Source organism: Hypanus sabinus, chromosome 27 (genome assembly GCF_030144855.1).
Source record: "Hypanus sabinus isolate sHypSab1 chromosome 27, sHypSab1.hap1, whole genome shotgun sequence".
Lineage (NCBI taxonomy): Eukaryota > Metazoa > Chordata > Chondrichthyes > Myliobatiformes > Dasyatidae > Hypanus > Hypanus sabinus.
In genome coordinates this window covers 41531922-41545809 of record NC_082732.1, presented here as the reverse complement: position 1 = coordinate 41545809, position 13888 = coordinate 41531922, and the positions used below count along the sequence as shown (strand labels likewise).

General features: G+C 44.6%; 1 protein-coding gene across 4 annotated transcripts in view; it reads left to right on the top strand.

Annotated features, from left to right (window-relative positions):
- Positions 1-13888, top strand: part of noc2l (NOC2-like nucleolar associated transcriptional repressor) — a 163845-nt gene that overhangs the window by 45804 nt on the left and 104153 nt on the right. For all 4 annotated transcript variants that reach the window (XM_059952319.1, XM_059952316.1, XM_059952317.1 and 1 more), the window contains one exon: positions 909-1048. In XM_059952319.1, the coding sequence (XP_059808302.1) occupies positions 909-1048 (140 nt within the window). The remainder of the gene's footprint in view (positions 1-908; positions 1049-13888) is intronic.

Here is a 13888-nt window from a genome sequence, read left to right as displayed (position 1 = left end):
GCAGGAGCAAAAGATGATGGAATGGCAAGGGTGGAGACTGCGGGAGGCGTGTGGGACAGGTGGCAGAGAAGCAGTGTCGGGGCGGGTGCAGACACACCCAGTCTTGAGACACCAGGCAAGGTCCACACAATTTGATTCCACACAATTGGTTTATTGATCATTACAGAATGTCTCTCTGGTGCTTCCCTCTCCCTCCCCCTTCCCCTTTTCCCAACCATGATTCCCCTCTTCCTGCCCACTTCCCACTCTCAGTCCACAATAGAGACCCATATCAGAATTGGGTTTATCATCACTCACACATGTCATGAGATTTGTTTTTGTGGCAGCAGTACAGTGCAATACATAAAATTACTACAGTACTGTGCAAAACTCCTTGGCATCTTATCTACTGTGTGTGTGTTTAATACTTTTGCAGAGTATGTACTTTCATAAATTTACTTTGTACATCCCAGGGATGATGCCTTTGGGGCTCTGTTGCCGTTTCTGTAGCTCTGGGTTTTGACGCAATGGGATTGCTGGTTCCATGCCGACTCCTTCTCCTTTTGCAGCCAGGTTTGGCACCATCCATGGCGGAGTTAGTGTAACCATTTACTATCAAAATATATTGATGCGTGCACCAGGTCTGTGAGGATTTCAAATATATCATCCAGGGTCACATGCTCTCACAATCCCTTTAGTGGTGCCAAGCCCCATAGATGCTGGAAATCTTGAGGAACACACAGATTGTGGGAGGAACTCAATACGTCAGGTAGCATTTCAGCCCAAAATGTTGACTTTGCATGACCTGCTGAGGTTTTGTCTGAGTTACCCTAACTGTTCCATTTGAATTGCAGTAAAACTTAATTGTTTGAGATTGTTTCTCTTCTGTGTGTTCGCTTATACTACTGTGCTTGTCTCTCTGTCCGCAGGAGACGTACCAGTCCGTCTATAACTGGCAGTTCATTCATTGCTTGTTCTTGTGGTGTCGCCTGCTCAGTACGGTTTACCCCAATGAAGTTCTTCAGCCACTCATCTATCCTCTGACACAGGTTATCATTGGATGCATCAAGTGAGTACCATTGAAACGTTGGCGGCCATTTACTGTTCAGTGTGAACGTGACAGGGAGGTACAAGTGCGCTGGCCTCCCGGCCTTTTAACTTACTCAACGGTCAACCGAACCCTTTCATTCTCATTCATTCATTCAGTGCCGTGTTGTATGATGTGGGCGATCATGGTCTTTCCATCACCATGGTTGTTCTTCTGAAAAAATTTGACAATGTATAATTAAATATCTTCCTGCCGAATCAATTAATACATTTTGTATTTTAATTGGTAAATTTTTATTAACCAAAATTGCAACTCCTCTTGCCTTTGAGTTAAACGAAGCTGCAATAACTTTTCCAACCCAGTTTCTTTTTAATTTCTGATGTTCTATATCCGTTAAATGAGTTTCTTGTAAGAAAGCTATATCTATTTTCATTTTTTTAATATATGTTAAAATTCTTTTTCTTTTTATTGGTCTATTAAGCCCATTAACATTAAAACTTAAAAAATTCAATAAATTAGTCATTATTTTTATTTATGTTACTCCAATCTATAATAATACCTAATCTTTCAACTTTCGTTGTATCCTGGGAAATCTTTTTAAAAGTCTCCATGTTGCTATGTGTGTCCCCACCAATCATCCAGGCAAAAGAATAGAAGAAAAATAGAAAATAGAGAAAAAAAACAAAATACCCCCCTACTAATGTTGTGAAAGAAAAAAAACACAACATTACCCCCCTCTATTGTACGGGTCATGGCAATCGCCATGATTACACACGTGAATCCCGTAGTAACTGATTCAAAGCTCCCCAGCCCCCCCCGCAACATAAAAAGTATATATATATATATATATATATATATAAAAAAAACATACTATTCTCAATTAATATTTCTAAAATTCTACTTTTCTCCCTTATATCGTCCTTAACTGTCCATCAGTTCCATTTGCTTTCTCTGTCTTCGTCTTTAACCATTACATTTAGAAATCTCTACGCACCATGGTTGTTCTTGACAAATTCTGCAGAAGTGGTTTGTCATTGCCTTCTTTTGGGCAGTGTCTTTACAAGACGAGTGACCCCAGCCATTATCAATACCCTTCAGAGATTGCCTGGCGTCAGTGGTCCCATAACGAGGATTTGTGATATGCACCGGCTGCTCATACGACCATCCATCACCTGCTCCCATGGCTTTAAGTGACCCTGATCCGGTGGGGGTGGAGGGGGTGAGAGAGGTGTGGGTTAAGCAGGTGCTACATCTTGCCCAAGGGTGACCTGCAGGCTAGCGGAGGGAAGGAGCGCCTTACACCTCCTTTGGTAGAGTCGTATCTCCACCCAGCCACCACTACAAAGCCCATAACCCTCCATTTCTCTTACAGTCATGAGCCTAGCAAAGAGTCTCTTAACCGTCCCTAATGTATCTGCCTCACCCACCACTCGCTGCTGTAAAATAGCCTCCCTCTGATATCACCCCAAAACATTCCTCTACTAATTTACCACTCTCTGTACAGAACATTGAACCCTGCAGCCCAGTGCGGTCCTTTAGCCCACAGTAGTGATGACACAGTAGCGTAGTGGTCAGCAGGACGCCTTACATTTTGTACGTTCTCCCCGTGACTGCGTGGGTTTCCTCCAGGTGCTCTAGCTTTCTCCCACGGTTCACAGACGTACCGGTTGGTGGGCTTAGTCATTGTAAATTGTCCTGTGACTGGGCTAAGATAAAATCGCAGGTTGCTGTGTTGTGCAGCTTGAAGGGCCGGAAATTCCGCTGTGTGTCTCATAAATAACAATTGTGCTGATATTTTAACTTATTCTGAGATCTAAATCTCCCTTTGCTGCCCAATTTTATTTTGGTGCTTGTGTTCTGTGTTGTCCTGCCAAGCATTACAGGCATTCTGTGTCGGCAGGAAGGTGTGGCAACACTTGTGGCTGTTAACACAAACGCCACTTTCACTCTATGTAGGTACACGTGATGAGTGAATTTGCATCTTGAATCGTCTTTGCCATGTGATGGATTAGGGTTATCCTGCAGCTGAAACATCCATAGGAGTGGCCCCGCGGTATAGCAACTAGATCTACAGTGTCAGAGACCCGGGTTCAGTCCTGACGTCTGGTACTCTGTGTGTGGAGATCCCTCGTTCACCCTTTGATCTCCCTCAGTTCTCTGGTTTCCACCCACGTCCCAAAGGTAGATCAATGCTGCACAGGAGAGTTGTGGAATCTTGGGCAGAATTATGGGATTAGTGTTAATAAGTGATCAGTGGTCACTGCAGACTTGATGGGCCGAAGGGCCTGTGCTGGGCTCTACCTGCCGAACTGGCCTCTGGGTGCATGTCAGAATCGGGTTTATCATCACCGGCATGTGACGTGAAATTTAACAGTTCGATGCAGTACATAATATAGCAGGGGAAAAAAAAATAATAAAATAAATCAATTACAGTTTACATATATTGAATAGATTAAAAACATGCAAAAATCAGAAATACTGTGTGTTTAAAAAAAGTGAGGTAGTGACAAATAAAGCTAATCTCTGACTATAGCAATAGAAGACCATGAACGTAATCTTTGTAGCTGCTTTATTAGATGCCTCCTGAACCAAATAAAATGGTAACTTGAGTGTATGTTTGCTGTCTTCTGCTGCTATAAGGTTCAATGTATTGTGTGTTCATAAGTGCTCTTCTGGACAACACTGTTGTGACGTGTGGTTATTTGAGTTATTGTCACCTTCCTGTCAGCTTGAACCAGCCTGGCCATTCTCCTCCGACCTCTCAGACCTCTTGTTAATGCCTTCAACAAGGCATTTTCACCTACAGACTGCTGCTCACTAGATTTCGTTACCTGTAAGCTCTAGAGCGGGGGTTACCAATCCTTTTATTATGCCATAGACCAGTACCATTAATTGAGGGAACCCTTGCTCTAGAGCCTGTCTTGCATGGGAAATCCTAGGAGATCAGTAATTTCTGAGGCACCAACAATCATTCCCTAGTCAAAGTCACTTAGATCACATTTCTTCCCCATTCTGATGCTTGATCTGAACAACAACTGAACCTCTTGACCATGTCTGCATGCTTTTATGTATTGGATTGCTGCCACGTGATTGGCTGACTAGATACTTGCATTAACAAGCAGGTGTACCTAATAAAGTGGTCACTCTGACTCTATCGTTGATGTTACAGAACACTGCCCTGATCCCCAGTAAGAAGTGTTCATGTCCTCCCATATGGAAGCCCTTCGTGGTAATAATACTCCTGCTAACTTCCTGCTCTGGGTTTTTTTTTCATCTATTGCAGCCAGCACTGGCAAATGAAAGTGTGAAATCGTTTTAAAACTTCAAATACCATGCATTCAAAAAATGTAGTTACTGTTCCTGGTGAATGATGCTGAGTTGTGATGTTTGGGAGAAATGTACAGGAGCCTCAGGTCCCACATCACCTGGTTTGGGAACAGTTACTACCCTTCAACCATCGGGCTCCTAAACCAGGAGAGATAACTTTTCTCCCCTCACTCTGAACTGATTCCACAACCTCTGCAGCTCATGTTCTCAGTATTAATGAATTTTTATTTTCTTTCCATTTTTAAAATTTGTGCAGTTTGCCTTCTTTTGGTTATTTTTTGTATTTGTCGTCTTTTCCACACTGGCTTCTTATCAATCTTTGTAAGTTTTTCATTAATCCTGTTCTGCTTCTCAGTTATATTGTGATTGCCTACAAGAAAATAAACCTCAGCACAGTATATGGTGCCATAAATGCACTTTGATAATAAACTTACTTTGAATGTAACAAAACAGGACTGAAAGCATTGATGATGAATATAAGAATGAAAAGGCGTCGAATGGTTTATTCTTGTAAATAATAATTTGCAGTGAGTGTGGTTATTTATTGCAGGGTTGGACACTTGCCAGTGTGTTTGAATGTTTCCACAGTCTGCCATTAATGTCTTTTTTCATGCTCTTTTGTGTATTCCTTGTAACTATAATCTGTCTTCCTTGTACTTGCTGGAGTTTAGAAGAATGAGAAGGGATCTCATTGAAACCTTTTGAATATTGAAAGGTCTAGATAGAGTGGATGTGGAGAGGATGTTTCCTATAATACGTGAGTATTATTAGAGTGCATAGCCTCAGAAATGAGGGACGTCCATTTAGAACTCAGAAGAGGAATTCCTTTAGCCAGAGGGTAGTGAATCTGTGGAATTCATTGCCACAGACAGCTGTGGAGGCCAAATCATTGGGTATATTTAAAGCAGATGTTCATGGGTTCTTGATTAGTAACAGTGTCGAAGGTTACAGAGAGAAGGTAGAAGAATGGGGTTGAGAAGGGATAATAAATCAATCACAATGGAATGACAAAGTAAACTCGATGGGTCATATGGCCCAATTCTGTTCTTGTGTCGTATGAGCTTATTCAAAGAAAACAAACGTACACAATTGCTGTGGGTTGCTCCCTGAAGCCCATGGTGTAGGGTGAATGATCACCCTGCTGCTACCCTCAGCCTGGGCAAATCTGCACGAAGGGTCCAGATAATGGGGGCCTATGACCCATGAACAGTCCCCTAGTCCAATAAGGCAAACTCATGCCCTCACAATCTACTTTGTCACGGGGAGAACATACCAACTTCTTACACAGTGTTGGGAATTCCAAAGATTCACCACACTTTGGTTAAAGAAATTCCTCCCCATATCTCTTCTAAAGGAGCGTCTTTGTAGTCTGAGACTGTGCTCTCTGGTCCTCAAACCCCCGCTGTTGGAAACATCCTTTCCGTTCTATCAAGGCCTTTCAATATTTGATAGGTTTGAGTGGGACCCCCTCCCCATCTTTCTAAACTTCAACAAGTACAGGCTCAGAGCCATCAAATGCTCCTCGTACATTAATCCTTTCATTCCCTTTTGCACTTGTCATTTGGATATTCCAGAAAGCTTTTGATAAAGTCCCACATAGGAGATTAGTGGGCAAAATTAGGGCACATGGTATTGGGGGCAGAGTACTGACATGAATTGAAAATTGGCTGGCTGACAGGAAACAAAGAGTAGCGGTTAACGGGTCCCTTTTGGAATGGCAGGTTGTGACCAGTGGGGTACCGCAAGGTTCGATGCTGGGACCGCAGCTGTTTACAATATACATTAATGATTTAGATGAAGGGATTAAAAGTAACATTAGCAAATTTGCCGATGACACAAAGCTGGGTGGCAGTGTGAAATGTCAGGAGGATGTTATGAGAATGCTGGGTGACTTGGACAGGTTGGGTCAGTGGGCAAATGTATGGCAGATGCAGTTTAATGTGGATAAATGTGAGGTTTTCCACTTTGGTGGCAAGAACAGGAAGGCAGATTTCTATCTAAATGGAGTCAAGTTAGGAAAAGGGGAATTACAACAAGATCTAGGTGTTCTTGTACATCAGTCAATGAAAGCAAGCATGCAGGTACAGCAGGCAGTGAAGAAAGCTAATGGCATGCTGGCCTTTATAACAAGAGGAATTGAGTATAGGAGTAAAGAGGTCCTTCTGCAGCTGTACGGGGCCCTGGTGAGACCCCAGCTGGAGTATTGTGTGCAGTTTTGGTCTCCAAATTTGAGGAAGGACATTCTTGCTATTGAGGGAGTGCAGCGTAGGTTCACAAAGTTAATTCCCGGAATGGCGGAACTGTCATATGTTGAAAGATTGGAGTAACTGGGCTTGTATACACTGGAATTTAGAAGGGTGAGAGGGGATCTGATTGAGACATATAAGATTATTAAGGGATTGGACGCACTGGAGGCAGAAAGCATGTTCCTGCTGATGGGTGGGTCCAGAACTAGAGGCCACAGTTTAAGAATAAGGGGTAGGCCATTTAGAACAGAGATGCAGAAAATCTTTTTCACCCAGAGAGTGGTGGATATGTGGAATGCTCTGCCCCAGAAGGCAGTGGAGGCCAAGTCTCTGGATGCATTCAAGAGAGAGTTAGATAGAGCTCTTATAGATAGCGGGGTCAAGGGATATGGGGAGAAGGCAGGAACAGGGTACTGATCTTGTATGATCAGCCATGATCACAGTGAATGGCGGTGCTGGCTAGAAGGGCCGAATGGCCTACTCCTGCACCTATTGTCTATTGATATTGGTAATTTAGCCATCTTTGTTGTGTGTGGTTTTTCCATTGAATCTGTTCTATTTCTTTGTATTTGCTGTGAATGTCTGCAAGATGCCAAATCTCAGGATGGTATATGGTGACATGTATGTACTTAGATATTAAATTTACTGTACTCTGGACCCTCTCCAATGCCAGCACGTCCTTTCTTAGAGAAGTGGCCCAAAAGTGCTCACGGTATTCCAAGTGTGGTCTGATTTATAAATCCTCAGGATTGCATCCTCAATCTTCTACTCTAATCCTCTCGAAAGGAGTGCTAACATTGTATTTGCCTTCCATACTCAGTAAGTGGTTTCAGAGCTCGGTAATTCTGGCGATGTGCCACTAGAGGGCAGTCCCTGCCTTGGTAACATGTTTGCTGTCGTGCAGTTCTTCTGCTGAGGTCTGCCCTGTGTTGTTGTGGAGAAATCGTGACCAATCAGGTGTCTGACCCAAGGGGCATTCAGAGAATCCATTTCAACGTGCAAAACTGAGCTCAAAAACCAGGAAATGAATTGTGTTTCAAAACTAAAGTGATCTCCAGCAACCAGTGACTGAGGCAAGACAGGTCTGATGGCTTCGTCCTGGTGCCTGCTGTTGCCTCTGAGTGTTTGTGGAATCACAGTGCATAAGTTAAAAATGGCAGATGGAATTTAATGCAGACAAATGTGAGGTGCTACACTTTGAAAGGACAAATCTGTAATCGGTGGAACACTGAAGTGTTCAGTAGAACTGAATGGATCTGGGGATATTTAGATCCATAATTCCTATTCCTTGCAAGTACCATCGCAGGTAGTCAGGGTCGTAAAGAAATTTCAGGTCTTAATTTGAACAGACTTTAATTCCATCACTGATGCTACTGTTTATAAAGAGCCAGGTTCCATTAAACACAGACGTACAAAAAAGCTGGATGAACTCAGCAGGTCGGGCAGCATCCGTTGAAAGAAGCAGTCAACGTTTCGGGTCGAGACCCTTCGTCAGGACTAAAGAATGAAGGGGCAAGGGCTCTGTAAAGAAGGTGGGGGGTGGGTGGAAAACCAATCAGAGGAACGATCAGGGGGTGAGGGAGGGGAAGCAGGGAGGGGATAGGCAGGAGAGGTGAAGAAGGACTGTAAGGGGAAAGCACTATGGGTAGCAGAAGAAGGCAGAATCATGAGAGAGGTGATAGGCAGCTAGAAGAGGAGACAGAGTGAAAGTGGGATGGGGGAAGGGAGAGGGAGGGAATTACCGTAAGTTGGAGAATTCGATGTTCATACCAAGGGGCTGGAGACTACCCAGACGGTATATGAGGTGTTGTTCCTCCAACCGAAGTTTGGCCTCATCATGGCAGTAGAGGAGGCCATGTATGGACATATCCGATTGGGAATGTGAAGGAGAGTTGAAGTGAGTGGCAACCAGGAGATTCTGTCTGTTGTGGCAGATGGAGTGTAGGTGCTCGACGAAGCGGTCCCCCAATCTGCGTCATGTCTCGCTGATGTAGAGGTCCTGTCTGTTGTGGTGGACGGAGTGTTTCCTGTCTGTTGTGGCAGATGGAGCACGTAGTACATGGAATTAAGATTGCACATAAAGTTACAAAAATGAAATAATAATATTAGCCTGTAGATTGATGGTGCATGGGATGTTGTCCTGGAGCCACATTTCCGCAAGAACAAGCCCGCAGCAGTTCCTCATCTCACTTCAGTGCAGCTGTAGATGAGCACATTCCAGATTGTCTTCCACAGAGTGAACACTGGAGGGCAGCACTGACGAGGACAACTAGTCCCCAACCCAGCACAAACTCCCAACAGGCCCACCGTGGCTCTGCACCCCCTCCCTTCATCCTGCCAGTTCCACAGTCCAGGGACACCTGAGATGGAAGATGCTAGAATGTGGAGCAACACACCATCTGCTGGAGCATCTGAGTGGATCGAGTAGCATCTTTGGGAAGGAACTGTTGACTTTGAGGTTGAAACCTTGCATCAGAGCTGTCTGGCTTTGTTTTCTCCCTCCAGCCCTGCTTGTTCTTGTCCCACCTCCTGGCCCCTGTCTCACACACCCCACCCTTCCTCTCTATGCTGGCCAGCTTCCCTCTCCACTCTCAGTCCCAAGACAGGCTCTCGACCCGAAACATTGACATAAACGCAAGAGATTCTACAGATGCTGGAAATCCAGTGCAACACACACAATGCTGGAGGAATTCAGCAGATCAGGCAGCACATCTGTGAAAATTAATAAAGGGGAGACATTTCAGCCCAAAGCCTTTCATTAGAATTGGAAAGAAAGGAGGAAGAATATCTTATTTGAGCAAACACAAAGAAATCTGCAGATGCTGGAAACTCAAACAACAACACACACAAAATGCTGGTGGAACACAGCAAGCCAGGCAGCATCTATAAGGAGAAGCACTATCGACGTTTTGGGCCGAGACCCTTCGTCAGGACCCTTATTTGATATTTTGTTACACCTTATTCTAGCTTCTTCCCTCTTCCCTTCCAGTCCTGATGAAGGGCCTTGGCCAGAAATGTCGACTCTTCCTTTCCATAGATGCTGCCTGAAGTATTAACAGTCCCTTTTGGTTAATTGTTCAACTTAGTTGAAATCAGGACCCGAACTTCACAGGTCAATGAGACCAGTGAAAGATAAACTGTGCTGGAGATAAGACTAGTCAGTGTGTGAAGAGGGATTGAACCAAGCAAGCTGCCTTGAGACGCCTAGTGGGGCAGTGAGTTTATTCACCGTAAACGTTCGCTCTTGTTCTGGATTCCTTCACTGGAAGTCATGCTGGGTAATTTAATCTTGGTTCATCAAGGAATTGACTGGTGCAGTAGTAGGTGACCTGTTCTTCCAAATCTTGGACTGAACCTCCCTCCTGCCCAGTGATCAGTCTAGACTTGAACATCTTATTCTTGCTGCAGCTATAACACGACACCCCTCTCCACTGGGGGTGCACCCTTCCTTATATATCCCTTCCCACCGCTCACCCTTTCCCCTCTCTCTCTCTCGCTGTCTTACCTTCCAACACCTATCTTCCGCCCCTTCGCTGCTCATCCATTTCCCCTCAGTCATTCTCTCTCATGCGCTCTTCCCCTTCCCACCACACCCTCTTGCCCCACCCAGTCCTCTCACACCCACCTCTCTTGCAAACACACGTATACACCCTCCCTCTCCACACACCTGCATTCTTTGTCTTTCTCTCCTTCATTCACTACCTCACTTTCTCCTCTCTCTCATTCTGTTTCTGTCTGTCTCACTGTCTCTTTCTCTCGCTCCCACTCACACATGCACACCCAGGCACACATTTCCATGTGTGTGCACACAGAGGCTCACATTTGCAGACACATGTGCACCGTCAGCCAGCCAACGCTCTGAATGGACGTCCAATAAGTGGATCTGAAGCAGTTCTGTACACAGAAATACCTAAACCGCCACAGTTACTCTGCCACTAGTGTGTGGTATTCGACAGCCGGCTGCAGCCCTGAGAGGCTCCAGAGGGGCCTCTGACAAAGCAGGAATCCTCCGTGTACACAAAGACTCAGCACAGGAAAACCGTGGCGCGGATCGACCTCCTGCGGCTGTCCTGGCTGAGCTGCGGTGTGGCCCCACCAGACTTCACTTGGCAGACGTGAGCCTGCTTCCTGGAATAGTCACAGCCTTGTCAGAAATGAACACTCTCGATGGCATCTTAACAACCACGAGTGTTTGGAAAGTGCCCCGTGGAACTGGGCAAGCGTGGGTCGTGTTTTGATTTCAAACAGGATAAGCTGATGGGGTTCCTTAACCAAACAGGATGGTGTACCCGCTTGCCTTGTTTGCTGAGGGAGGGCCCTGCTGAGTTTCCCTTGATGCAGCCACCCACCTCCTTTCGAATTCTTGGTCTGTTCTGGGCTGTGGGGATCTCCCCACTGAAGAATGTTGGGTTCATGGTTGCGAGGGTTTTCGACTGCTTTCACCTGAACTGCATTTCTCTTTTTCTTTACTCTGGTCACATCTTGCAGGACAGATTAGAGTCATAGAGCACGACAGCAGAGAAATGCCCTTCAGCCCATCTAATCTGTGCTGAACTATTAATGTGCCGAGTCCCATTGACCCACACCTGGGTCCATGTCCCTATCCAAACTACTGAAATCGAGCCTGCATCCACCACTTCTGCTGGCACACTCACACCACCGTCTGAGGGAAGAAGCTTCCCCCTTCATATGCCCCTTAAATATTTCAGCTTTCACCTTTTGGTATGTTGGTGGCTAGACTTTGGTGCAGGTGGAACTCGGCAGAATAAATTTGTCACAGACGAGATGGGTGGAAGGGGCTATTTCTATGCTGTGACACTTTGATATTCATGGGAGCATGCTCATGTGTACGTTGGTTTAAAGATTAACTTCATTTGTCACACGTACAGTGAAAGGTGTTTGTGACAAATCAGATCGTAAGACCATAAGATAAAGGAGCAGAATCAGACCATTTGGCCCATCAAGTCTGTCCTGCCATTTCATCACGGCTGATCCAATTTTCCTCTCAGCCCCAATCTCCTGCCTTCTCCCTGTATCCCTTCGTGCCCTGATCAATCAAGAACCTGTCAACTTCTGCCTTAAATATACATAGCTTCCTGTGGAAAAGAATTCCAGTAACTCAACTCTTCACCACTCTCTGGCTAAAGAAATTCCTCCTTATCTCCATTCTAAAAGGACGCCCCTCCATTCTGAGGCCATGTCCTCTGGTCTTAGACTCTCCCACCATGGGAGACATTCTCTCCACATCCACTCTATCAAGGTCTTTCACCATTTGATAGGCTTCAATGGGGTCAACCATCATTCTTCTGAATTCTAGTGAACACAGGCCCAGAGCCATCAAACACTCTTCATATGACAAGCCTTTCTATCCTGGAATCATTTTTGTGAACCTCCTTTGAACCCTCTCCAGTTTCAGCACATCCTTTCTAAGATAAGGAGCCCAAAACTGCTCACAGTACTCCATGAGGCCTCAGCAGTGCTTTATAAAGAGTCTACATTACACCCCTGCTTTTATATTCTAGATCCCTTGAAATGAAAGCTAACATCGCATTTGTCTTCCCCACTGCAGATTCAACCAGCAAATCCTACACAAGGATTCCCAAGTCCCTTTGCACCTCAGTTATTTGTATTTTCTCTCCATTTAGAAAATGGTTAACCCCTTCATTTCTTCTACCAAAGTACATGACCATACCTTCCCAACACTCTATTTCACCTTCCATTTCTTTGCTCATGCTCCAAATCTGCCCAAGTCCTTCTGTAGCCTCTCTACTTCCTGAAAACTACCTGCCCCTCCACCTGTCGTCATATCATCTGCAAACGTTGCAACAAATCAATTTCATTATCCAAATCATCGACATATAATGTAAAAATAATCAGTCCCAACACAGACCCCAGTGGAATACCACTAGTCACTGGCAACCAGCTAGAAAAGTCCTTTTATTCCCACTCTTTGCCAATCAGTCACTGCTTTATCCATGCTAAAATCTTTCCTGTAATACTATGGGCTAGTAGCTTATTAACAACCTCACGTGTGGCACCTTGTCAAAGGCCTTCTGAAAATCCAAGTATACAACATCAACTGATTGTCCTTTGTCTATTCAGCTTGTTATCTCTTCAAAGAACTCCAGCAGATTAGTCGGGCAAAGGGAACCATGCTGACTATGGTCTATTTTATCATGTGCCTCCAAGTACCCTGAGACCTCATCCTTAGTTATCGACTCCAACATCTTCCCAACGACTGAGGTTGTCTAACTGGCCTATAGTTTCCTTTCTTCTGCCTCTCTCCCATCTTGTCTTCTGGAACCATTCAGGAATCTAGTGATTCTTGGAAGATCATTACTAATGCCTCCAAGATCTCTTCGGCCAGCTCCTTCAGAACTCTGGTGCATATGCCATCTGATTCAGGTGACTTATCTACAGTCAGACCTTTCAGTTTGCCAAAAACCTTCTCTCTAGTTCTGGTAACTTTGCACACTTCATCACTCCTGGCACCTGGAACATCCAGCATACTGCTAGTGTCTTCCACAGTGAAAACTGATGTAAAATACTTATTCAATTCATCCACCATTTTGTTGTCCCCCATTACTACCTTTCCAGCATATTTTTCCAGCAGTCTTATAACCACTCTCGCCTCTCTTACACTTTATGCGTCTGAAGAAACTTTTGGAATCATCTTTAATATTATTGGCTAGCTTACTTTCACTTTCCATTTTTACCTTAATGACTTTTTTTGGTTGCCTTCTGTTGGGTTTTAAAAGCTTCCCAATTCTCTAACTTCCCACTAATTTTAGCTTTTATCACATGCCCTCTCTTTGGCTTTCATGTTGGCTTTGACTTCTCTTGTTGGCCATGGTTTTATATCATCTTGCTTTTAGAATGCTTTTTTCTCTTTGGGATGTATATATCCTGCACCTTCCAAATTGCTTCCTGAAGTTCCAGTCATTGCTGCTCTGTTATCATCCCTGCCAGTGTTGTTTTCTGGTCCAATTCCTCTCTCATGCCTCTGTAATGCCTTTATTCCGCTGTAATACTGACACATCTGACTTTAGATTTTCCTTCTCAAGTTTCAAGGTGAATTCAATCGTATTACGATCAGCGAGAATTGTCCTGAGGGTGGCCTGCAATTGTTGCCTCACTTCTGATAACTTACTAACCCTAACCTGTATGTGTGTCTGTTTGTTTGGGCTGTTGGAGGTAAGTGAAGGTCCTGGAGGAAACCCATGTGGTCAGGGGTAGAACATGCAAACTCCTTACAGACTGAGGTGGGAATTGAACCCCAATCTTATGG